The following is a 27,482-nucleotide window of genomic DNA, read 5'->3' as shown; positions in this document are numbered from 1 at the left end:
TAAAAGTCAGCAGCGCCCTGCAATAGGGTGGCTGCTGCCTAGAGGACATCCTGTCTTGTTGGAGTTATGCCTCCGAGGGAGGAAAGAAAAAAAAAAAAAAAAAAAAAACACCCCGCTGCCCATGCTCCAGCAGCATATACCTGTTGCTGATCAAATAATTCAGGGAACTCCCCTGTACATGGTGAGGGCTACAGAAGGAGTGACTGGAAAAGGAGCTGGTGGAATAGGGCACTTTGACAGCTGCATTGGAAGGCAAACTAATCTGAACTTGGGTGACAGGATGATGAGGGCAGCTTTGTTGTTATCCACTCCAACTCTGCATGTTCTGACAGAACATGGCCAGCATCAAAGATTACACCATGTCCACAACTGCTGCTTACCCTTTTAGTGGCCTGTGACATGTATGTTTTGCAACACCAGAAACTGTACAAACTTGAATTTTATTAGAAACCATACACCACAGAATGCAATATAGATAAAATTCTCACACACAAATACACTGTCACTAATTGACTAACCTGCTTAAACTAATTCAAGCCATCTCTGTCCACAGCACCACCACTACACACAGCCGCCATGTAAAGAAGCCTTATATAGTGTGGTTTGAATCTTCACACACCAACCCCCCCACCCAAGCCATGATTGGCCAAAGCATGCATGTCAGGTGCATGCTTTGGCCAGTCAGTCATACAGCAATGCACTGCAATCTCGGAGGGCATTATTGGGTGTTCTGCAGCGCTCACATTTGCTGCGAACGCTCCATAATTTTCACTCTTCCGAAGGCCTGATGTTAAGTCAAACAGCAAACTCATCCCTAGTGATGAGTTGGAGCAAACTGAAGCACACTCACTTTTGTATAGAGCCATTACAAAATAAGGTTAGCTTGTAAAGGAATTCCGGTATTTAGATGACAGGCAGACTCCAGAACAAATGGACTTGACCAATTGCCTTCTAGAATAGTTTTGTCTCACCCTTGGAGAGAAGCATTTTATAGTTTGTTTCAGGAGCTGACGCAGAAGCACTACAGAGAAAAAATAAATAAATAAATAAAACACACACACACACACACACGTTTTAAAGGAGGGAGCATTTTATTTGATTTTACCCCTTCTAACAGACCATTATAGTCAGTATTTAAGATCATGCAAGTTTATACAGTGCAGGGGCATTGCAGTAAGTTACTATATTATTCCAGCTTTGTTTTTCAGCAGTGGATCATGCTCATTGCGGTTTCCATGAAGCAAGGCATCTTTGACTTGTCTGAAGTACACGCTGATCTGACTGTCACCTTCATCTGTTACATTCCTGATGGGCTTATACTCCTTGTATTTCCTGGGGGGGGGGTTCATAAAACAAGAAAATGAGAAATAGAGAATATACATACACACTTATTTTCTCACATACAGTGGTGTGAAAAAGTGTTTGCCCCCTTCCTCATTTCCTGTTCCTTTGCATGTTTGTCACACTTAAGTGTTTCGGAACATCAAACCAATTAAAAACAATAGTCAAGGACAACACAAAATGCAATTTGTAAATGAAGGTGTTTATTATTAAAGGTAAAAAAAAATCCAAACCATCATGGCCCTGTGTGTAAAAGTGATTGCCCCCCCTTGTTAAAACATACTATAATTGTGGTTGTCCACACCCGAGTTCAATTTCTCTAGCCACACCCAGGCCTGATTATTGCCACACCTGTTCACAATCAAGGCATCACTTAAATAGGAGCTGCTTGACACAGTAAGGTCCTTAAAAGCTACACATCATGCCGAGACCCAAAGAAATTCAGGAACAATTGAGATCTATCAGTCTGGAAAGGGTTATAAAGCCATTTCCAAAGCTTTGGGAATCCAGCGAACCACAGTGAGAGCCATTATCCACAAATGGCGAAGACATGGAACAGTGGTGAACCTTCCCAGGAGTGGCCGGCCGCCCAAAATTACCCCAAGAGCGCAGCGACGACTCATCCAAGAGGTCACAAAAGACCCCACAACAACGTCCAAGGAACTGCAGGCATCACTTGCCTCAGTTAAGGTCAGCGTTCATGCCTCCACCATCAGGAAAAGACTGGGCAAAAATGGCCTGCATGGCAGAGTTCCAAGGAGAAAACCACTGCTGAGCAAAGAGAACATCAAAGCTCGTCTCAATTTCTCCACAACACATCTTGATGATCCAAGACTTTTGGGACAACATTCTGTGGACCGATGAGACAAAAGTGGAACTCTTTGGAAGGTGTGTGTCCAAGTATATCTGGCGTAGAAGGAACACTGCATTTCATAAAAAGAACATTATACCAACAGTAAAATATGGTGGTGGTAGTGTGATGGTCTGGGGCTGTTTTGCTGCTTCAGGACCTGGAAGACTTGCCGTGATAAAAGGAACTATGAATTCTGCTGTCTACCAAGAGATCCTGAAGGAGAATGTCCGACCATCTGTTCGTGTACTCAAGCTGAAACGAACTTGGGTTCTGCAGCAGGACAATGATCCTAAACACACCAGCAAGTCCACCACCGAATGGCTGAAGAAAAACAAAATGAAGACTTTGGAGTGGCCTAGCCAAAGTCCTGACCTGAATCCTATTGAGATGTTGTGGTATGACCTTAAAAAGGCCGTTCATGCTCGAAAACCCTCTAATGTAACTGAATTAGGACAATTCTGCAAAGATGAGTGGGCCAAAATTCCTCCAGGACGCTGTAAAAGCCTCATTGCACGTTATCGCAAACGCTTGGTTGCAGTTGTTGCTGCTAAGGGTGGCCCAACCAGTTATTAGGTTTAGGGGGCAATCACTTTTTCACACAGGGCCATGATGGTTTGGATTTTTTTTCACCTTTAATAATAAACACCTTCATTTACAAATTGCATTTTGTGTTTACTTGTGTTGTCCTTGACTATTGTTTAAATTGGTTTGATGTTCCGAAACACTTAAGTGTGACAAACATGCAAAGGAACAGGAAATGAGGAAGGGGGCAAACACTTTTTCACACCACTGTACCATGATCAGAAAATCAGTAAAGCTCATCAGCTGTACCTCAATATGAGAATTGACAGCAAAGGAAAAGTTGGAGTGCCTTGATGTATGCTCTAGTTCAGGCTACCATTTTAAAACTCAGTGGCATCAGGGAGTTCTGCAGACCCAAGTGATAGTCTGTCCAGTGCACTGGGTCAAAGCGCAACACATTTTATAGGCCACAACCATGCAGAACAGCACACAGTTGAAGTAAAAGCTAGTGTTGGAGTAAAGACTACTGCTGTATAAACCCAAGGTGTACAGCTAGTGGAGTATTGAGCCTACACAAGCAGAGGGTGGCAGTGGCCAGTCATTTTGTAGGAATTGCTGTTATTGGTAGAATGATCTGCATGCATGTCCAATAAGATGTGGTAAAGGAGATAATATGGCACATTTGCCAAGAGTGAGGTGTGTAGTGCCGCTCTAGTAAAAGATTAGCAAGGCATTGGCTTTCACTTCCTAGTTAAAGAACTGCTAGACATACATTTTGAAGAAAAATGACAGAGCTGAAGCACTCACCTGTACAGAAGGACACCAGCCACTATTGCAACAAGGACCACCAATCCAAATATAGCCAGGACTACAGAGGTGGTTTTTGTTCCAGATCCTAGGGGGTGAAAAAAAAAAAAAAAAAAAAAAAAAAAAATGTAGGTTTATCCCTCAAGGCACAGAGTAGGATTTTCAATTTTAAATACATATATAGTATTGCCATCTTGGCCTCCAGAGTTATGCAAGGTAGCGCTTGCCATGACTACAGATATGACCCACACACTGCATCTCCTTTCACATGTCTAGAGTAAGGTGACGCAAAGCTACCTGTATGCATGCGCCTTAGCAATTCTTGTGACCACAACTGTCAAGTTGCTGATTTGAACTTAATACTCAATTGCCAGTGTTCCTGCTCTAGCCTGGTGAACTAGCCAAGACATGCAATGCCAATTTCATGTTTTGTGACACATTACAATTTGTTAATGTACCTGCACTACAGCATACTAGAAACAAATGATTTGTGTTAATTGTGCATGTTATTTTTGCATGATGAGGGCTCATGTAGTCATTTAGCTGCCTTGGTAAAATGTACCAGCAAACATGCACAAGACTATTCGTCACCACTTACAAGTACAAGCATTATTTTCAAAGGCTTAATACCTTCATTAGGCCCTTAATGCAGCTCTAGCTACCATTAGCTGTAGTGTCCTGCATAACACGAGTTAGTGGTACTGTCTGCAGAGCTGCAACAAATCCCTCTACAACAGCAAGGTCAAAAGTGCCCCCCCCCCCCCCCCCCATTTTAAAGTTACACCCAACATGTTGCAATTACCTGCATCTACATAGACCAGGGTACTGGCAAGGGCCAGACTTGCATCATCACTTAGGGTAATATTGACACAATAAGTTCCTGGTTCTGCAAATGCTCTCCGTAGGGTCAAGAGACACTGGTCTGAAGCTGGAATTGGATCACATACCATGTTCTCAGGAATTGTGCAAGAAGCATCTGAAACAATTGTGCAGGCATCTGTAGGCATGCTGGGAGACAAACCATATCATTAGAATACCAAGGAGGAAGAACATTAGTCTAGGCAGAGCAGATGTCCTGGTGGCAAACTACAACCTTAGTTTTCCTGCAGTAAACTAGGATAATTGTATTGTCAATACTGTGCACTGTCATTCTACATGTAGCTCTGATGTGAGTGAATATGCCAGTAAAAAAAATTGGGGCATCTTTGTCTTGCAATCATTCTTTGCAGTTAAAGGGGACACTGAACTGCAGTGTAGCCCAGGGCCCCATTCTACCTCAACCCATTATAATGGCAACACAGCACCTACCTGCCTTCACAGGACACCACAAAATCAATTACAGAATTTTCAGCCTGGGAGGGCACTTGGATAGTGTTCATTTCAATAATATTCATACCAAGGATGCCATCTAAATAGAAAAGGTAAACATTTAAGCCAAATTCTAATTTTAAGCCATGAAAAAGTTCTGAATGCTTTCCACCTACCTGCAACTGTAATTTTTGCATTGTAGTAACCATATCTGTAGATAAAGCACCCAGGTACAGATGTAGTTGTCAGTATAGTTGAATGGGTAGTAGGGATAGCATGGGTAGTATTCTGTTCTTCTGTAGTTAGTGGAAAGGTCTCAGTTTTGAAGAGTGGCACTTCTGTGGCGTTACCTTTTGGACAAGACAGTTATTGTAATCCTTGTTACACATGAACACCCTTGAAAACAACCCACACCATCATTTAAGCAACCAATCCAAACAGCAGTTATGGAACAGTCATACACACTTACCGGTTGTGTTTGTAGTGGTATGGGGTGTGGTGGTTGTTGGCATCTGTGTAGTTGCTGCTCTTGTTGTAGGAAGGGGAGTAGGTGTAACTGGTTTACAAGGTCCTGGAATGGCAGCTTTGATGGTTAGGTTCAGACTGAAGTTTCCAAGCAAGGTGTAAGTATGAGTGGAGACTGGGTTATTGGATACAAAGGAGCCACTGCCATCACCATAGGTCCAGTTGAATGACAGAATAGATTTGTTGAGGTAGTGGCTTGGATCATGGATTTTAACATCAAATGAAATTGGAGAATCTTTGATATAGATGTGGTCAGAGGAATTCTTGTCATTTTTCTGTGAAATGTTCACATAAAAAGGAATTTGATCTGAAAACAAAAATAAATGTTATATTTATAACTACACTTTCCAAGACACTAGAACCAAGAATATGTACAGAAAAGTTATCAGCATCTTTACACTTACCTGTTACAATGTACAGGCCACTTGCTTTAGCAACAGGGTAATGTCTTTGACGGCCTCTCCTAAAAACAGTCACCTCGATCATCTGTGCACCAGCTGTGATGTTTGTAGTGTTTATTGAGAGAACAGCTGAAGATCTTCCAGTCGTCTGATAGTACTGGCCTGGATATGGAAAATACCTTCAGAATAAAGTCAGCCTCTAAATTACCCATCAAAATTTTACACTTACAGGATTCAGTCCAGTTTCCACTAGAAACCCATGGGGCTCAGGAATAAAAAAGGTTTGAAACCAATTTTCATATGAAAACATCCAAAGGCACCATCTCCAGAAAAGGCCCATACAAAGTTAGCTGCCAAGTGACTGGGGTTTCCAGCTAGTTTGTTTAGCTACACATGAAGAGCAATATAGCCAGACTAAGCCCCTGTACACACGGTCGGAGATTTTGCCAACCAAAGACGTCAGAATGTGTCCGAAACTGTTGCATACACACGGTCGGGCCAAGTTGGCAAAAAATCCGATCTTTCAGAACGTGATGATGCAATTTCGTTACGATGGAACTACATTCAGGCTAGTAGCCAATAGCTTTGATGTAGGAATTTGATCTGAGCATGTGTGGCACTTGGTCCGATCAAAATGCTATACACATGATCGGATTAGGTCCGAGACCGGCCCAGTTGGTCGGGAAATATTTCCAACATGTTGGAAAATTGGGTCGGACAGAATCAGTCCGATGCATACCACACGCAGTCGGATTATCTGACGACACGGTCCGGTGACGCATAAGACGCATGCGGACAGATTCTCCGGCCGTGTGTACAGGGATTAAGAAAGCCTGCCCTTAGTTATGCAGTATGGCAAGAACCTGGTTCCTGTACAGATTCAGGGGAACCCCTCCCCCCCAAACACAAAAATCACACCCAAGCCTAACCATACCTCAACTTGTCAAAGCTGTAATTCAGCTAGCAATTTCCTGAGATATACATAGAGAATAGATTAGAATGATACCAACCCAGTGTTTGAAAGATGTAGATGAAGTTATGGTGTCTCCAGTCATGGTGGTGAGGAAATGGTCTGCCATCTGGAAACTTGTTAGAAAAACTGCAGTTCCCTTCATTACAGAACGGTACCCATTTGGTCCAGTTATACACATACTGATCACTAAAGGAAGCTGAAATAGGAGGAGGATTAGAGAAAGCCAGCTATCCTACCTCTTGACAGATAAAGATAGAAACAGAAACTTGTATACCATTAGCACATCCTTGTTCATAGACTATATCTCCATCTTCATTCTCCTTTTGACATCTGGGAAACTGCAGAGCCACAGAAAATGTAACGTTTGACCCTATCAGTGCAGGACTGTCACTGGTCAAGCGTGCCACTACTTTGCCACCTAAAACAAAAAATAAATAAGTGTTAGAGTTGTGCTTACCGTTAACGTCTTTTCCTGTAGTCTCAGGGCAGCCACCAAGATAGTCTCCTCTTCTAGGAAACTGTGCCAGCCCATAAATTCTTACTTCCCCACCTCATTTTTGTCAAGATGACCTCCAGCCAGCTGGGGAGACACAACACATTAACATACACTCGATTATCATGCTGCATTCTGGTCTTTTTTAAGACCCCCCTAAAGTCAGATTGGTAACTAGGGCTTTCCTGAATGACTAGAAAAGACATTACCAGAAAGCAAAACTCTAATTTTACCTCATCATTCAGGACAGACACCATGAGAGGATAAGCAAGCACTTATCAGGGTGGTACTACAGCTTGCAAAACCTTTCGCCCAAAGGTTTGCTCACCTGCCAACACCAGGTCCGCTAATGTTTTACAAAAGTGGAGTAGCTGGACCATGTTCCTGCCTTGCATATTTGATCTGGCGTTGCTCCAGCCCTCTCTGCCTGGGATGTTGCCATGGCTCTGGTGGAGTGTGCCTTTATACCGTAGGCATCTCCTTCCCTGCTAATGTAGACGCTTGGCCAAAGCCACCTGGCAATAGTGTGTTGAGATGCTCTGAATCTTTCCCCAGAAGACAAATAGTGACTTACTGACTTGGTCAACTCTAATTACTGTAGGATACTTCTTACATTCAGAAAAGGAAATGTCAATTCCCCTGAGGGGTTGGGACAAAACAAAAGGCAAGACTACCTCCTGGCTTCTGTGAGGACCCAAAGCCACTTTGGGCAAAAATGCTGGATCAGTCTTGAGAACCATCTGGTCTGGAAACAAAAACGTGTCTAATAGATAAAGCCTCAGTGTCGCTGACCCTCCTGGCAGTTGTTACTGCAACTAAAGATACTGTTGAGTGAGCTCCTTTAGCAAACATCTGTCTGTTAGGTCCCACCCAGGATGGGGTGGACCTCGGACTGGTCTCTGTCTAGACAGAGCCTTAATCACTTTCAGACCGGACCAATTTGCTGGTCAAAGACCAGACCACTTTTTGCGATTTGGCACTGCGTCGCTTTAACTGAAAATTGCGGTCGTGCGACGTGGCTCCCAAACAAAACTGACGTCCTTTTTTCCCCCCCACAAATCGAGCTTTTTGATCACCCCTGCGATTTTTATTTTTTGCGCTATAAACAAAAATAGAGCGTAAATTTTGAAAAAAAAAAACGCATCATTTTTTTTACTTGTTATAAATATATAAAACATTTTTTTCCCTCAGTTTAGGCCGATACGTATTCTACATATTTTGGTAAAAAAACAAAACAAACAAAAAAAAAAACAGAAAACTCATTACTTTTAAGCAGGCAGAAAACCAGAGTGCACTAGACCCGAACCCCTGATAGGAACTATATGAGGGGCAATCCTGGATACAGAGGAGCCTTCTCCAGGGGTGCCCTTACCTTAGGAAGACTGGTGGTAGTGTCAGTATGCATCTGCCTCCGACGTGACTGCAGGCGGTTGCTTCTCAGCGAGTCCCATGCTGCCTGTGCATGTTAGACTCTCCAGCCTGTGCCCAGCCCCCTATTGGTTCTGTGACCTGGAAACGGAAGTCACGGGTCAAAGGCAACACATCCTCTCTCTGCTGGAAATTACATCACCCACTGGGTGGCATGCTGGTTCCAAAAAAGTTTCAGCCTATACAGAGTACAGGGAGAGTGGACTGTCACTGACTGGCAGTAAAGAGGGGTTTTGAGAATGGCAGCAGTCTGGGTTTCCATACAAACTGACCAAGCCAGCCTTTTTACCATACGGACAGCAGCACAGACTGCAGAATGAATCTGACCCCAGGATCCTTTACACATCTGCCTGATACCATTACTCTCTTGCAAGTAGCCATTTGGCTTGTATTTTATTAAATGAATACTTTAATACTGCACAGAGTCTGGCACACCCTTTGTCCCATTTTGTTTTTCAGAGTCTTGCTTCAACTCTCAGGGTTGCAGCCACCAGTGCATTTGAAATTGGAGCTTGAACTGGACGTTTTTATTTCTACATCCATATTTTGTTATTGAGCCATTTTTTCAATATTATTTATTACTCCTTAGTTGGTTTTTGTGCCATCCTCTTTTCTACAGAGTTGGGATTGCAGTCCAACCACAAAATGATGGTTCTGCCAACTGGAGAACCTGTCAGGTCAGAGGTAGAGAAGAAGCTGTCACCACTAAGGGACCAACCACAGCGAGTAGCTGAAGCAAGTACCAGAGCAAAATACTCACCTACTGTGGTGAGTGAATAGGGAAACTTCAGCAGGTATCAAGCCAGGGACCTAGCCAGCAGAGGCAACGCTTACAGAGTGGCCTTGTGTGTTAAGCCAGGGACTGAACCATCTGGAGTGCCAAGCTAGGGTCCCAGCAGAGAAGCAGGGGTGATGCTTGAGGAAGCTACTACAGTGAACACTGGAGGAGCTCAAGGCATTCAGTGCCAGTGAATCTAGTCTAGCAAGATAGACTGGGAGCTCAGTGGGCTGAAGTAAAAGTAGTGGATGAACTTGTACAGACGGTTGCCATAGGACACAGCATTCCTACACATGCAGATGTGGTGTCTTGCTGGATGCCTTTCCCTGCATGGCTGTTTACCTGTAGAAGTCTTAGAGGCTGCCAAATGTCCATTGCAACTTCCCAAGTGTGTCCTGGCCCTAACCCTCTTTCCCCAAGAGTTCTGCTCAAGAAATAAAAATCTTTGCATTCAAGTAATGTCTGGTGCCCATGAATCTACACCCTTTCTATATGGAAGGATGTCAGTAGCCATGGAGGTCCTCAGACTGAAGGAGGCCTGGGACCTTGCTACATTTGCATGTTTACTTGGTACCCTTTGCCTAGCAGAAAGATTGTACACGTTACCTAGCTAGAGCTACACCTACTGGCTTACACCAATGCCAGTATAAACATGGAATTAGCTGTAGAGTTTCTTTGTTGAACTATAAAGGACTCTAAATGGAAGCAAAAAACATTTGTAATTAAATGAATATCATACAGGCCATTTAGTCAGAGGCCAGATTTTAGTCCTAGTAATTGTAAGGCAAAACGACATCAGGCTGAGTAGGTTTCTGACATATAGTATACATAAAAAGTAAAGTTATGAGTAGGGCATGACTGGCTGGTTTGGCCTCTTACAATAAGGGAATGCCTCTTCGGCAGTAGTTGTTGAACAAGTGCTCACATTGGAAGATTTGTGCATTTAGATACAAAATGTCATTCTAGGTCCAAAGTATGCCCATTTTGGGTGGAGAGGCAGGAAGGTTCACTATAAAAAAGCAAGTGTGTGGTTGTAAAAGCTTAGACATTACCTCGCCAACAGTTTTCCCATCTAGGATCACGAGATTTCCAGGCAGGATAAAGCTTGTCATCCCAAGAGCTGCTGGCTGGGGACCAACCACGTACAAGGTGATTTTCATGGCCAGTCCTGCTTCCGAACTCCGACACATCTTGGAAACCTGTAGAGATGATATGCAATTTTAGCTCTTGAGATACCAAACCATGGAAAAAAAGCCTATGTTAGAAATACCGTTACAGGCAAGTCTAATGTAGGTCTTCTCCCAACACCTTCCAGGACGGCACACCTGACAGGATGATCAAGTAACCCCAGGCTTACCTTCAGGGTGGGACCACAGCTTGTAGGACTTTCTGACCAAAAGCCAAGTCTTGCTGTGACAACACTTCCATATGGTAGTGATTTAGGAATGTATACTGACTGGACAAGGTGGCCGCACTGCAGATTTGTTCCCAGGAGGCACCTACTTTCTCAGCCCAGGATGTTGCTAGTGACCTGGTTGAATGAGCTTTAACTTGTGCTGGAACTCCAGAACTCTCATATGCTACAGAGATAGTTTCTAGATGGATCAGAGAAGCTGAGGCTTTAGAAGCCTGAAGCCTTTCCTAGACTCAGCGTATAGAACTAGCAGGTGACGGGACCTCCTAAAAACGTTCTAGATAGGAAGGAGGTCTCCTTGCCTACATCTAGACGAAGAAAAATTTGCTCTCATTTCTGGGTTTATCACAGAAGGGCGGCAATACTATGTCTTTTTATATTTTAAGGTTAGAAACTTAAGGGAACCTCTACTATAGGTTCAAAGGGGTGTTTAGATAATGCCTCCAATACCCTTGTTAAGTCCCATGGAGGGAAATGACTTGACAGGCGGAATCCTTTCCCTGGCCAACAGAAAACATTTGATGAGGTTCTATTTTGCCAACCTTATATCAAGGTAGACTGAGGGCTGCCATTTGAACATGAAGGGTGCTGATCGCTAGGCCCAGGTCTACTCCGTCCTGGAGAAATTCCAGGATAACTGGAACAGTGGGGGGGGGGGGGGGGATCTGCCTTTCCTTACCCAAGGAACAGAAGGTCTTCCACACTTTAGAATAAATAGTTTAAATCACTGGTTTTCTACCCTAGAAGAAGGCATTTATTACTCCGAGCAGTCCTTGCTCTTTTAGGATCTGGTGCTCACTAACCAAGCAGTCAGAACATCTGTTCCTTCCATGTGCATGGAAAATAAAGTCTGGAATAAAAGAAATTATACGCCATCACAGATATACAGGCCATAAACCTTGTATTTCTGAAGCGTAGCCAGCTCAAGCTTTATATGGAATACAGAAACAAGACACACCCAGCCTTCACTGTTGCATTTCTGATGTACAGTCACCTTCAGAACAGAGAAGAAACACATAAAATGTTGTCCATTAAGATATCATACAACTTAAAAGCTTAAGTAAACCCATGCACACAACAGTTACATTTCCGGGCCATGCCAGAAATGTGACACTCCCATTGGTTGTGCTTTCAACCAAACTGTCAAATCATCCAATGGCTGGTGTCTTAACTGATCACATGTGCTGCATCATGGCAGTTATAGATTCAACAGAGGCGAAGATGGCAGCTTCCTTGGCTGAAAACAGGTGGGTTTACTTCTACTTTAAGCACAGAGAATGAGGACAAACTTCAAATGTGTGCTTCTGATGCTCAACAAGGTAAGATCATATATCTAACAGAAAGGACACTACCAAATGTGGTGTTTTATGAGCAACCAACATAAGAAACAGAAGACAGACACCTTTCTCTGTTGTGCACGTCTGATCAAACTAAAGGTAATAGATGCTAGACAGAAGGCCAAGAGCCAGTACGGTGTTGTGTATTCCCGATAGGGAATTCTGTATGGCCATATAACCAACAGAAATGATACTAACACCTGGAGTACATTTCTGATGATCAAGAAAATGCAGTTGCATAGCCAGCCCAGTATGATAACAGACAAGACTCCTGCGACCTATAGTTGTGTACTACTGGTGCCGGACCACGTGCAGTTATAATCAGCAGAGTGACACTAACACTTCTGATTAAAGTGGTTGTATAGTCAATTTTGGGACTTTTACCTACAGGAAAGAATAAAATAAAAATAATATATCTCCTAAACCTGTATGGTTTAGGAGATATTCCCCCTCGCAGTGCGCCGCTGATTGCAGCGGCGCATGAACACAGGGATTCTCGGAAGAAACGCCAAGGGAACATGTCAGCTCCCTCGGTGTGGATACGGCCAGATGTCATGGCCTTGTTCTAAGGTACCGTATATACTCGAGTATAGGCCGACCCGAATATAAGCCGAGGCCCCCCAATTTACCCCCAAAAAAACTGGCAAACTTATTGACTCGTGTATAAGCCGAGGGTAAGACATGCCTGTCCATCCATCCCTGTGTGTCCATCCATCCGTGTGTGTGTGTGTGTGTGTGTGTGTGTGTGTGTGTGTGTGTGTGTGTGTGTGTGTGTGTGTGTGTGTGTGTGTGTGTGTGTGTGTGTGTCTCCAGCCTACCTGTGTCCCGAGCCTTTGTCCCGAGCCTTGCCTCGCCGCCGTGCCTTGCCTCCGTCCCGTCCCTTGCCTCCGTCCCGTGCCCTCTTCGGCGGCCATTGTAAAATTCAAAAGCTGCGCCGCCGCCTTCGCCTGTGATAGGCGGAACACTGAATTTCCCAGCAGCCTGTGTTCCGCCTATCACGTACATCGTATCCTCCTCGTCCGTAGTACGAGGATGATACGATGTCCGTGATAGGCGGAACACAGGCTGCTGGGAAATTCAGTGTTCCGCCTATCACAGGCGAAGGCGGAGCCGGAGGCGCGGCTTTTGAAAGGTAGAATGGCCGCTGTCTGTCTGCTCGACACGCTGTTCGGGCAGTCAGACAGCGGTGACTCGAGTATAAGCCGAGGGGGGCACTTTCAGCCTCAAAAAAGAGGCTGAAAATCTCGGCTTATACTCGAGTATATACGGTAAGCATTTCATAATGAGCGGTGCATACTAGCTTATTATGCCTTTTCCTTTGCAGGTGAGGGAAAAAAAAAAAAAAAAAACCCCACCTACAGCGGGTATACAACCGCTTTAACAGGATATAGGCAAAGAACCAACAGAAATGTCACCAATAATTCAATGTTGTGCGGTTCTGATTAGCACCACTGCACAGTCCTATAACAAATGTCACTAGCAACAAACTCAATGCTGTGAGTTTCTGAATAGCAACTTGTACAGTCGTATAACCAACAGAAATGTCACGACAATTCTATGTTGTTCCTTTCCGATTGGAAATAGTGTATGGTTATATAACAGAAGTGTCACTAACAGTTCAATGTCATGCATTTCTGATAATGCAACAGTGTACATTAGGGTTTGTTGTGCTTTAAGGACATTTTCCCGCACAATATTTATTAAGTAATTTTTAACGAAGATATTTTTAAGATACAGAATCTATATGACAGTCTATACATGTGAAACTTATTCACGGAGACGAGTGATCATACAAAATAGTTACATTTATTGGTTGACAAAAGACAAATATTTACATGAAATATTAAAATACAGATTGCATTACTTGATCATTTTGACAATTAATGGAAACACCCTCAAACTGGGCGTAGTAATACCTTGGACACAATTATCACTTCTCGGTAGAATCAATAACCTTTTGATAATTGACAATTAAACAGAATGTCTGTATTTCACACATCCAACCGTTACTATACTGCAGGTAAGTAAGTGGTTAACAATGTGAAATAAATTAGACATTAGTTTGTCAATAAAATTGGCATCTATGCAAAAAAAAAAAAAAAAAAAAAAAAACAATATTTAAGAGAACATAGAATAGATGATAAACATATTTACTCATTTCCAATATGGCTATTAGTGTGGAGTGTTGGTTACCAAGAATTTTAAGATGACTGCCGTGGCTTCAACATGGATCCTTTTACAGAGGAATTACTTTGTGTGACCTCCGAGTTCCAAGGAGCAGGGATCTTCATGAATGTAAAACTGGAGTTAGTACTTACCGGTAGTCTTCCAGGACAGCTCCTCCCATCAACACAGGAAACACATTGCCACAGTTCAAAAGGCGGTCCCTCAGGTCCCTGGTCAGTCATTCACCAAGAACCGAAGGATGGAACTGAAAAACATAAACCATAACAGGTAACAACATTAGTACATCACTATAATCAAATAAAGGGTGGGATCGTGCTGTCCTGGAAGACCACCGGAAAAGGAGTTACCAGTAAGTACTAACTCCAGTTTTCCCAAGTGTTCTTCCAGGACAGCCCTTGAGAGGATCCCCAAGTACTTACCAGATTAGGGGGGGGACCACGGCCTGGAGGACTTTCCTCCCAAAGGCCTGATCCTGGACTAGACATTAGGTCCAGTCGGTAATGCCTTGTAAAGGTGGAAAAGCTTGACCATGTAGCTGCTTTACATACCTGCTCTGGGGTGGCACCAGCTCTTTCTGCCCAGGATGCAGACAACGCTCTTGTTGAGTGAGCTTTAACACCCTCAGGAGGATCTCTATTCAAGGCCTTATACCCCTCTGCTATAGCTAGCCTAATCCATCTAGCTATGGTTACTTTTGAAGCTTTTTGCCCCCTACGCTGCCCGGAAAAAAGGGAGTCAGATTCTGAAAGGATTTGTTACTTTAAGATATTCTAGAATACACCTCCTCACATCCAATAAATGAAAACGTTCTCTCTCATTTGCTGCATTTTGACAAAATGAGGGGAGGACAATATCTTGGGACCTATGGAAGCTAGAAGCTACCTTTGGTAAGAACCCAGGGTCTGTCTTTAGAATGACTCTGTCTTCTAGGATCTGTAGAAAAGGTTCCCTGATGGAAACGGCTTGGATTTCACTGACCCTACGGGCTGAAGTGATTGCCACCGGGAGTACTGTCTTAAATGTAATAAGCCTTAGGGAGGCCTCTGAGATAGGCTCAAAGGGTGACCCCACGAAAGCTTTTAGTACAACTGCTAAATCCCAGGATGGGACTTTGCTGACTGACCGGCTTACGTCTAGCGACTGCCTTACAGAACCTAGTGACAAAAGGATTTTCCTGTAAGCGTTCATCTAGGTACACACTTAAGGCAGCTATCTGAACCTTAATAGTACTTAGGGTTAATCCTTTGTTTACACCTTCCTGTAAAAACTGTAGAATATTAGCCGTATTTATGTCACAGCTATTCAGCCAGCTATTACATTTTTTCCAGACTTTTTTGTAAATAGCCCTCGTGACTGGTTTGCGACTCTGTAGTAAGGTCGCAATTACCTCATCTGTCAGGCCCTTACTCCTTAAGATTTCCTCCTCAGTAACCACGCTGAAAGCTTCAGTGTGGCCACCTGTGGATGATAAAGAGGTCCCTGCAACAGGAGGTCCTGTCTGCAGGGAAGCCTTAGAGGCGGACAGTCTGTCAATTGTAGCAACGTTGTGAACCATGGTCTCCTGGGCCAGAATGGTGCCACTAGAATCAAACAGGTTTTTTCCGTGAGGAATCTTGCAAGGACCCTCGGAATGAGATGAAGAGGGGGAAATGCATATGCCAGACTGAAAGTCCATGGAGTTTGCAAGGCATCTACAGCCAGGGGCTGATCTCCTGGGTTTAGCGAGCAAAAATTGGGAACCTTTGCATTCTCTTTGCTCGCAAAAAGGTCTACTTCTGTTTTTCCCCAGTGAGTTGTTATGAGATTGAATGCCTCTGGGTGTAAGGACCACTCTTGGTTCGAAACTTTGTCGACTCAAGAAGTCCGCCGTGCTGTTCAGCTCCCCTTTCAGGTGAACTGCAGAAATGGATTCCAGATTGGCTTCTGCCCACTGAAAAATGCGTCTGGCTACCAACATCAAACGAGGACTTCTGGTACCTCCTTGTTTGTTTATGTATGCTACAGCCGTCATATTGTCTGAACGGACTTGTAGATGGTGACCCTGTATTGTGGGGTGAAAGGCTAAAACAGCTCTTAGCTCCTTCCAATTGGAAGAGAAACATTTCTCTTCCGGGGTCCACTTGTCCTGGACCCAGCTTGAGCCGAGGTGGGCTCCCCAGCCCCAGCTGCTCGCATCCATTGTCAGTGTTGAAGTGATAGGAAGGACCCAATGAACCCCTTTGTTTAGGTTCTCCCTGTCCTTCCACCACCAGAGGGAGCATTTTATCTTTGAGGGGAATCGATACCTCCTCCTCCAGATCTCTGCCCTTTAATTGTTCCAACAGAAATCCCTGAAGGTCTCTTTGGTGGAACCTGGCCCATTGTACGGCTGGAATGGCTGCCGTCATAAGACCTAAGACCGACATTACTTACCTCACCGTACATTTGGGGCTGCATTGAAGAAAAGATGTTCTCTGCCACAGATTCTAAATCTTTTCTTCCGGCAGTATAATTTTCTGATCTACAGACTTGATCCAGTAACCCAAATACAGGATCTCCTGTGTTGGGGTTGTCTTGGATTTCTCCTGACTGACAATCCACCCTAATCGACTCAGGCTGAGTTGAGTCAACTCCAGAGCCTGAGAAAGACGACTCTGAGTGTGCCGTTAGGAGCAGGTTGTCTAGATAGGGAATAATTGAGACTGATTGAAGCCTCAATGGAACTAAAGCCTCTCTGAGAACCTTGGAAAAGATTCTTGGGGAGGATGACAGACCGAAGGGGAGCGCTCTGCACTGAAAGTGGTAAACTTGTGTCTATCTGCACTGCCATCCGAAGGAATTTCTGGCATTCCTCCCTTATTGGAATATGCAGATAAGCATCCCTTAGATCCAGGGCGACCATAAATATCTCTCTTTCTGGAGAAGGTTCTTTATGGAATAAATGGACTCCATCCGAAATCTCTTGTAACGGATGGAGCGATTCAGTGGTCGGAGGTTCATAATTAGTCTGAACCTCCCGGACGGCTTTTTTACCACAAAAATGTGCGAGTAAAAACCGTCTCCTTGTTCCTGAATAGGGACTGGTGTCAATACCTCTTGATCCACCATTTCCCCTATCAGTAAAGGTAAGGCCCTGGCCTTTTCTGAGTGACTTGGAAGCTGTCACCAAAAACTTTGAGGGAGGGCTGCTGTGGAATTCCAGCGCATGACCCCTTTTTATTATATTTAAGACAAACTCGTTCGAGGTTGTCTCTTCCCATTGTGGAAGAAATTTGCTTAATCTTCCTCCCACAGGAACCCTGACGTCACTGGGGTCTGGTATCCTGATTGGGGCAGCTAAACAGTATGCCCCCTTTCCCTTTATGTCCCGACCAATGTTTTTTGGGGGGGTTGAACTCTTCTCCGATTTAGAGGGTTCCTTAAAGGGACGAAATTTTTCTCTTTTTTGCGGGAAAGGTTCTCTTTTTATCCGCCGTCCTTTCTAAGGCGGAATCTAATTCAGGCCTGAAGACTAAGTCTCCTGTAAAAGGGATGCTGCACAGGCGGGTTTTAGACGCCGTGTCTCCCTCCCAAGTTTTCATCCATACTGACCTCCTTGCTGCCACTGAAAGTGCTGCTGACTTAGCCGTAAATTTTACGGAGTCCGTGGAGGCGTCAGATGAAACTGGTGGCCTTAAAAAGCATAGGGAAGGATTTCAGAAGCTCCCCCCAGGAGTGCCTGCTTTTAAATGTTCCTGTAGTTGCGACAACCAGAACTCCAGGTTTCTAGCTACACAAGAAGTGGCTAGAGCTTGTTTTAAGCCTGCCATAGAGGCATCCCAGGCCCTCTTTAAGACAATGTCTGTTCTCCTGTCCATGGGATCTTTCAGGTGGCCCATATCCTCAAAGGCCAGATCAGCCTGCTTTGAGACTTTGGACAGAGGGGAGTCTAGTTTAGGATTTTTATTCCAGACCGCCTCTGGGCTCTCATCAAAAGGGAACCTTCTCTTAAGGGATTTAGGAAAGAAAACCTTTTTTCCTCCTCCTCAATTTCCAGCGTATCATAGATAGCACCCATTAGCTCATCTACTTCCTCAAGAGAAAATCTATACTTTGAGGCTTTAGATGTTGCTTGATCCTCTTCCTGATCAGAGTCTGTGTCAGAGGAATCGGGGCTAATCAATGTGGGGCTAGGCTCCCTGACCATACGGGGCTCCCCTGAGCTGGGTGTTGTAAGGCATGGTGAGGAGGAGAATGCAGTTGTTTTATTAGTGGAGGCAGCTGACCCTACGTCAGTGATTAACTCCCGGAGGGATTTAAAGGTCGACGCCATTTCCTCTTTAAAAAAGGAGCCCAAAAATTTTGCTAAGGGGGAATCTGCCTCAGATTTAAGCAAGCTTGCAATGCATTGCTTGCATAGGGCTGTTAGAGCCAGAGGACAACCTATTCCCACAATTAGGGCACTTTTTGCGGCCTGCCTTGTCTTCCTTTGGTAGCTCTTTAGCCTGAAAATAAAAAGACAAAGAATTTTTTAGCGTCAGCTCCATGTCCCTCCTTAGAATCACCACCAACTGCATACATCCTTAACTGAGTTAACCACCACCGTGGGGCACTACAGAACCCAGCCTACAAACACCACCACTCCACCAGAGTAATAGCATGCCCAGCAGCCTTCCTGGGATTGGCTGGTGCCTGTCTCCGCCGGAATGTCCTGGGGAATAGCCTCCATGGTCCCCCTCTGCCGCTAGTCCGGTATTGCTGGACGCTGGTCGGGACTGTACAGGCAGAGCGCTGGCTCTCCCTCTCCTCCTTGTACCCTAGAGACCCGGAACCGGAAGTCTCGGCACACAGTGCTGACGCGGTTCCGCCGGAAATTACGCTCGGCGTCTCCGACCCCACTGCAACAAAGAGCAGAGATGGAAGGGTCCACTCACCGCTCCTGGGGGAAACCGGCGTCATTCTGCCCCTGGCCACCTCAGCACTGGAAGGAGGAGGGTAACGGGTCTGCTCTGATTCAGCTGGATGGTACCCGAGCCACAAAAAAAAAAATATATATATATATATATATATATATATATATATATATATATATATATATATATATATATATATATATATATATATATATATATATATATATATATATATATATATATATATATATATATATCCAACTGCAGCCAAAAACAGGACCCGGTCCCTTATGGCTTACAGGTTCTCAGGCAGCCCCTGAAAGGGGCCTCCAGGTTCCTGGCAACATGTTCCTCCGATGGAGGAAACACAAATGACTGACCAGGGACCGCCTTTTGAACTGTGGCAATGTGTTTCCTGTGTCGATGGGAGGAGCTCCATCTCTCAAGGGCTGTCCTGGAAGAACACTTGGGAAAAATGTGTATTCATGCATGGTGCATGAGTGTCAGTTGTCTGGGAGTCTTCCAGTGTCCCTTCTCGGGGGGGGGGGGGGGTCCCTAAGCTTCCCCCTGACTCTCTCCCCCCAGCTCTCTTTTTTTTCTTTCCGACCATCTTTTTAGTTTCTTAAATATCCTCTTAAACAAAAAGATCATAAAATTATACTAAGTTCTGCCCAGAGGGTATGTGTCCCTTTCCTATTGGCAGGCAGACTTAATGATCACCTTTCCCTGTAGTCTCGTGATTTTAAGGTAATAGCACCTTCAACCACCAGGTGTCTCACATGTGTTTGGAGTTTTATTTCTTTAAGTTAATATTTTTATTTCTATAATATGCGTTCGTTGTTCATATATGTTCTAACGAATATATCTTGAGTGTTCAGGAATGATGGCATAATATAAAAATATGCTTAACATAATTTTGAATAATCACTTGCATAAAATGGTGGTATACATGTATATCAGTTAATCTTTAGTCCATTTAGAAAGGACCCAGGTTAGATATATCAAACAATATCGCATACAGTTATCTATATGGATACATGTATAATTCGGATATCCAATCAATATTTGTTTATCTAAACATAGGTTAAATTCTTATACAATTATAATCATGATTATATGTTTTCCATAATACTAATTTGTTGCTAAAACACTTCTACTTATGATCACACTTTTATATAATCTCTCCATGACAAAGTTCCCCAGATCACTAGATACCAAACCACAATATCTCCTTGTTGACCCACAAATATCACATACAGTTTTAATCACTTGAAGTATTTTTGAAATATGTTTGATTTGCATATTCCTCTCACATCTCTCTAACACCATGTGTAGAGATGGACTTTGAGCAGTCCCATGGATGTTTAACCACTTGGGACCCGCGCTATAGCCGAACGACGGCTACAGCGCGGATCTCCTTTTCCGGGACTACGTCTATTGACGTAGTCCCGTGCATGAGCGGCCTGCGCGCACCCTGAGGGGCGCGCGCGGTGCGCTCTGATCGGCGAGTCTATGAGACTCGCCTGATCACCGATCAGAGCAAGGGGGGGGGGGTCGATCCCGACCCCTTATCACGTGATCAGCTGTCAGCCAATGACAGCTGATCATGTGATATAATGGAGCCGGTAATCGGCTATTATTCCTCCTCGTGCTGACAGCGTGAGGAAAAAAAAAAAAGCCGATCACCAGCGGCCGTGATCGGGACATCAGTCCCGATCATGGCCAGCCCTGCCAGTGCCCACCTGCCCCCTCATCAATAAAGATGATACAAAAATAAGTGCCCCGTCAGTGCCACCCAGCAGTGCCCACAAACTGCCTCAACAAAGGTGCCGCACCCCAGTGCCACATATCCGTGCCCATCAGTGTCATCTACCAGTGCCCATCAGTCCCATCTATCAGTGGTACCCATCAGTGCCTCCCATTCGTGCCATCTTATCTGTGCCCACCAATGCCGCCTCATCAGCGCACTTCAATGAAGGAGAAAAATTACCCGTTTGCTAAATTTTATAACAAACTATTAAACATGATTTATTTTTTTTGCATCTTTTTTTGTTTGTTTAGCAAAAAATAAAACTCCCAGCTGTAATTAAATACCACCAAAAGAAAGCTCCATTTGTGGGGAAAAAAAAAAAAAAAAAGAAAAAGATAAAAATTTAATTTGGGTACAGTGTTGTATGCCCGCGCAATTGTCATGCAAAGTGCATCAGCGCTAAGAGCTGAAAATTGGTCTGGGACTGAGGGGGGTTTAAGTGCCCAGTAAGCAAGTGGTTAAAGATGACTTAGTTTGTCCAAACAGTTTTTAAGAATTCACACAATGAGTTGTGTTAGCTACTCTAACACGATAGTTTAACCTTTTGTCTTCATGGCTGTTATTTGTCGCTTCTGTTTATCCATTAACACCAGGTAAATATCTCCTTGTTTTGTGACGAGATACACCATTGTTCCAGCGAGTTTCTGTCTCAATGCATGCTTGTAAAAGTTTTCAATAGTTGATGTAGTAAACATGAGATCATGTATTTTGCGTTCTCCAAGAGGGTAACAGTTCAATGATAGCAAAATCATGGTTCATCTGTTCTTGAGGCCTAAACAAATCTCACCTCTGACAGTAAATATTAAATGTATTTTTTTTTTTCTCTTAATGAATTCACAACAGGTTTATAGTGGTAGGCTGGTAAGCTAGTTTTGGAATAACCACAGCATCCGATTTACAAGGAAGCTGTGTACATTGGTCTAGCTGAAGCTTCTGGGCTATTTGTTCCCAGACACAAGGGAAAGGATAGTAGCACCCTGGATTGAAGGAGGGAGTCCCATCTCAAAACCCTAAAACCACCTGGCTGTTTTTAGTGATTCTGCTGCTAAGCTCCTAAGGCAAAGGGAAGTACTCATTGCTTTGTTGTCTTGCCCCCTTTTTTGCCACAGCACCTCGCTTTTCTGACCTCAGGACACACTGGAGAATAGCAGACAAAAATCACCAACTTCCAGGTTTTTGTCCAATCTGGAGAGCTGCAAAGATAGGCTGTGTGTGACACACACACACACACACCTCTCCTGGGACCCAACTTTTTCAAAGGGAAGAGGGAAAAGCCAGGGCCAAACATCTTTTTAGCTGTGTTCAGATCTAGCCTGGCTATCTATACCCCCCCCCCCCCCATCCTCTTCCTCAGCTATCTGGGCAAGAGAGTGACTGCGAGGGTAGGATAAGGACACTAGGTCACCCTCTAGAGAGGCTTTCCTGGAGGATGTGCCCTCTCTAGGGGTGAGCGCCTCGGGCTGTTGACTGCCCAGCGGCATCACGGAAGGCTTTAACAGTTGCCAGCATTTCCATTCGCATGGATGAGAACATTTTTAACCAATGCCGAAGCCTCTTCCTGCCAATTTATTTATGCATTTATAGCAGAAGGGCATTGAGTGATACTTGGGGGGGGGGGGGGGTTGTCCTTGTCCTTACAATACCCACACTTTGAGGAGCTATGCCCTGTAGCGGCAGGAGGGCTTTATCTGGGGGCTCTGCAAGATAAGATAGAGAATATCTATATCTATCCCCAGACTGCGGGCTTGTACTGGGGAGAACCTGGACTTTCTTACCCCCTTCCCAAGGGGGTTGTACTCACAGGCCGCAACCTGGATCTGCCCTCAGTAGTTGCTTTCCCTTCCTCTTGTTCCATGAGGAGGTTAGCAGGGTCCTGGGCTGCTGGTACAGCCAGCCGACCAGTTCTTACCGCCTTGCTCTGCTCGCCACACTGCTCTGGGTTGCGCTGTGACTCCAGCTGATACGAGTGTGCTTCAGAGTGAGGCTTGGAAGACAGGACTCCCTGAAACTTCAGCAATGAGCGGCTGGAGGTGGAGATTCAAACAGCCTCAGCGATGACAAGCACTCCCTGCGGCCAGAGCACTTGCGCCAACTTGGGGGGTGAGGACAAGCCTGCAGGTTAGTTCAGCCCTCCCCGAAAGCTGTCTCAACAGGGGACCATCAGACCCTCATTTGGTCTTGCAAAAAATTTTTTAAAAAAAACCCACACACACACGCAGCTGTGTTCGGGAGAAACACAATCAATACTGAGGGTCAGGGGGAAGGGTGGGGACTTATAACAAAGCTGTCAAGTGATTGTGTTTCCTGTAGGGAGGAGCCTTCATCTCAGGTGTGCCGTCCTGGAAGGTGATAGGTTGATTGATGCGGATATGCATACCAAATTGTGTGAATCTGAAAGCATTTCTCAATTCTTACAAGTGTGTCTTACCAGATAAAGCATTTGCCACCAGAGTTATGGATGAACCATAACATGTGGAGACTGACCAGATTAGGAAAGTTTGGAGTCACCAGTATACCTCTTGGAAAGTCTAATAGGACAGTTACTTGGACCTGGAGAGTCACTAGAATTTATGGTATGCTAGGAGGAACAGTTTACCCAGCCCACTTCCAACCAAATTTTAAATTAACTGCACAATGCAGTCTATTAAAGTCAAAGACATTGTGAAAAGCACTAGTATTTATGCTGTAAAAATTTAGATTGGCTTGCTTGCTGAAAATGTTTGATTGTGACCCTTACTTAAACTACATTAAAAATGTCTCAAATATCAATTACCAAACATCTGCCATTTTACATTGGGCCACCACAAGAAAAAACTACTACAAGATGCAGCAAAGTTTCCTTGACAAATTTATAGTGGACTATTGCAAGCATAATACAGCAATTTTAAAGTGCAACTAGAATTTGACTGCCAACTGTCATCACCAAGAAAGCTAGAAGTAGTTACAGAAACCAAAATTTAGGCCTCAAAATAGCCAAATTAAAAACAGTTCCTCGAGTTCTGACAGAATCCTGCCTGACCCACACCACATTTCCCTACACTTTCAGAGTACTGCTACTACAGACTATGGGGCTCATTTACTAAATGACAGTTTCTCAAAATTGCTGCTCTGTTTATAGCGCAAACAATAAGAATCACAGAGGTGATCAAATACCAAAAAAAAAAAAAAAAAAAAAAAAAAAAAAAAAAAAATTTGTGGGAAAATAAAAAGTACATTTTGTTTGGGTACATTGCACAACTGTGCAATTGTCAGTTAAAGTGACGCAGTGCCATACCAAATAGAAATGGCCTAGTCATTAAGGGGGAAAAGCCAACAGTGCCGAAATGGTTAACTTAACAAGCTGATTGGCAACCATGCACAGCTCCACCAGATTCAGAGTGTACCATCTCCCCAGTCATCTTTCACTAAACAAAAAAAAAAAAAAAAAAAAAAAAAAAAACTAACGAAACCTCATCATCCAGGTTTAATTATAGACCAAAGACAGCAACCCCTTCCTGAAAGGATTGCTGCCCCATTTTCAGGATTCACTATAGTTATGGAGTGGAGAAAGGAGGTAATCAGTCCTGCCGAGTTTATTAAAGCACAGACATTGGCAAATCAATTAGAATGCATGCCTTAGGCCCCTTTCACACGGGACAGATCAGTAATGATCCGCCCCGTGATGATCCGCTTGCTCAGTGGGGGATCGCTCCGTTGGGATAAGCGGATAACAGGGCGGTCCCTGCACACTGTCAGCTCTCTGTTCTCATCTATGGGGGAAATCGGATGAGCACGGACCGTCTGTCCGTGTTCATCTGATCCGCTCTGCAGATGGATAGAAAAATAAGAAGATTTTCCTCAGTCTGCAGAATCGGACGATTGCGGAGGCGGACGATATCGGGTGTCTGTGGATGTTCATCCGCTAGCCTATAGGAATGCACGTATGTCCGCATTTCATCCGCAAACAGATGGATGAAATACGGGCATAACGGCCACCTTACTTGTTATGAAACACTAAAGAGTGAATATTGCATGCTTACACAACATGAGAAGCCTATAAAAGATGCTATTCACCAAATTAGAATCAGTCTTTTATAAACTATTAAATGTAGCACTTGAGCATCCCAACTCAAAATGTTAAACTCACTTAAAACAGCATTCAGTCAATAAAAGTCAGAAGCTACAAAAAGTGTAGCTGCTGACTTTAAACACTCACCTGTCCCACGACTTGGTTCTCTCCCCCCCACGCCAGCATCACTAGCGTGGGGAACAGGGCGTGACAGCTTGTGGCTTCACAGTCAGGTGTACACTCTGAATGGCTGCACAATTGCCTGGGACCAGCAACATGTCCCAGAAGACTGCAGGGAGAGGGGAGAGGACAACTTCTGCTCGAGTTGCCTAGGTGGCAGGGTACCTACAACCCCCCCCCCCCCCATGCCAAATGTGGCATGTCATGGGGGGGGGGGGGGGGGGTAGGAGTCCTTAAAGCTGAAACTCCACACTTTAAAGAGGAACCCTGAAAAAAAAAAAAAAATACACACCCTAGCATACTATCTCATGAATAACTTACCTGAGATCGAAGCGGTCCTCGTGCATCTCTGCCGCCATGTATCCTAGAGTGACATCTGGGTCTTGCAGCTTCGGCGCTGTGATTGGCTGGAGCCACGATGTCACTCCGGCGCATGGTAGCTACCATTGACGGCATGTTCTCCTTCACTTACAGCGTGCCCAGTGCGCCTGCAACAGTGGTGCCCTCTTTTGTAATCTCTTTAATCGTGTAGGTTAAGGAGATACATTTCTTGGACCTACAGGTAAGCCTTACCTGTAGGTCAAAGTGGTCTGTAAGGGTTTACAACCACTTTAATGTGTACCAAAATTAGAACAAATGCAAGTACTGTTAAGGTGGCAGCACACCCTGATTGGCAGTCTCCTTTAGATTTATGAAAGCCACATAATGCAAGAACCTAGCTAAAAAAAAAGATTACCAGCTTTCTGACATAGGGACCACTTTTTAGCACAGCCATCTATAGTTTAGAAAGGGATAAAAAGCAGTAGTAGAGTCCACCTACAGGGTAGCGTATATTAGGTTTTACCAATATCCCCCATATAGGGCAATACTGCAGACTAGTAAGAGCAATTACTCAAAGGAAAAGAAGGACAGGAGGAGGAACCCCACAGGTAGGCTCTCATAGTGACCATACATGCATTGATAAAATTATTCAAATTCCTTTTTGGGGGAGATTGATGAGAACAGCAATAGTTATTTGTAGTTAACCCATTCAATTAATAAACCAGAGGGAGAGAATTTCAAGCCATTTTTGAAATCGATTGAGTTATCTCCTTGGTTTCCACCATACACTCACGAAAGAAGAAGATTCTGCATATCCAGCAACAAAGCTATTTTTTTTAGAGTGCAGAACCAGTATAGTATACATCCACCATTACACTATATAGGTGTTGTAACCTCCTCCAGAGCAATATCTATAGTCAGAGAAAGTCTGTTAGACTTTAGTTTACCACACATTGGTGGATTGTGGGAAAAATTGCCCCCTTAGTAAAAACAGCTAAAAAAGTATTGGGGGTGTATGCAAGTGGAACTGAAGTCAGAACTAAGCAGACGACATCTTCAGGCAGTAGGGTGGAGGAGACACAGCAGAAGGAACGCTACTTGAGAATGACTGCTATAGCCATCACTTATTAGAGCTTGAAGAATCACATGATATACTACACATCTATTTTCATCAAATAGTTGTAAAAATGTAATTTAATGCAAGAACATATTCAAAAGAAAGACCCTTTAACAATAAGCACTTCAAACACAAACTCACGTGTTCCTGCCTGGGCAGCAGCAATCAGCCAGACACTGAGCACCAACAAGCCCCTCACCACTGCAGCCTGCATTGCAAAAAGTGAATTGTTTCCTCTTCTTCCAAAACAGCGGTATTTAAACTGGCCTCTACTAGCCACAGCTGAGAGTAATAGCAGTCAGGATTCTAGTGTTTCCTCCTCCTGTGTATGCAAAGCCTTCAGGCTCATCATGTGATGGAAGATGCCTGATTCTGTGTCCTGGGCTCTGCCCCACTGCTCATGTGCTTATGGGTCACTTACCATGAATCTCAGATTTTAACTAAGTTTCTCAAATTTCAGAGGTGATATTGCTATCTAGGGCTGAAACAACTAATCGATTATGAAATTAATCGATTACTATTTTCATAATCGATTAATCGGCCAGTAACATAATGAGGTTAAAAAAAAAAAAACTAAAATGAGCCCTTTATAGTACAAAAAAAATCAAATAATTGGTACTGTAAATATTACTTTCACAGTTCCACAGTAAAAAAAAAAATCAACCCCTTACAGTAGTGATTATCTGCTTTTTTTGTACTATAAAGGGCTATATTTTTTTTTAACCCCATTATGTTACAAAACGTCATAAACGTCATAGACCTGGTTCA

The 27,482-nt window shown here is 44.0% G+C and overlaps 1 protein-coding gene across 1 annotated transcript; it reads right to left on the bottom strand.

Moving 5' to 3' along the window:
- Positions 1 to 1,072: 1,072 nt before the first annotated feature.
- Positions 1,073 to 27,010, bottom strand: LOC143996301 (protein QNR-71-like). Its single transcript, XM_077491284.1, has 11 exons — positions 26,856 to 27,010; positions 10,482 to 10,628; positions 7,005 to 7,148; positions 6,768 to 6,926; positions 5,761 to 5,919; positions 5,301 to 5,663; positions 5,008 to 5,181; positions 4,832 to 4,931; positions 4,326 to 4,531; positions 3,524 to 3,611; positions 1,073 to 1,332 (listed from the first exon to the last, which is right to left on the bottom strand). The coding sequence occupies exons 1-11, from the start codon at positions 26,926 to 26,928 to the stop codon at positions 1,182 to 1,184; spliced, it is 1,764 nt and encodes a 587-aa protein (XP_077347410.1). The 5' UTR covers positions 26,929 to 27,010; the 3' UTR covers positions 1,073 to 1,181.
- Between the last annotated feature and the right edge of the window lie 472 nt (positions 27,011 to 27,482).

The sequence above is a fragment of the Lithobates pipiens genome, unplaced genomic scaffold, assembly GCF_037356315.1.
Source record: "Lithobates pipiens isolate NorthernLeopardFrog02 unplaced genomic scaffold, aLitPip1_a1.2 Scaffold_19, whole genome shotgun sequence".
Taxonomy (NCBI): Eukaryota; Metazoa; Chordata; class Amphibia; order Anura; family Ranidae; genus Lithobates; species Lithobates pipiens.
This window is presented reverse-complemented; position numbering and strand designations above follow the sequence as displayed.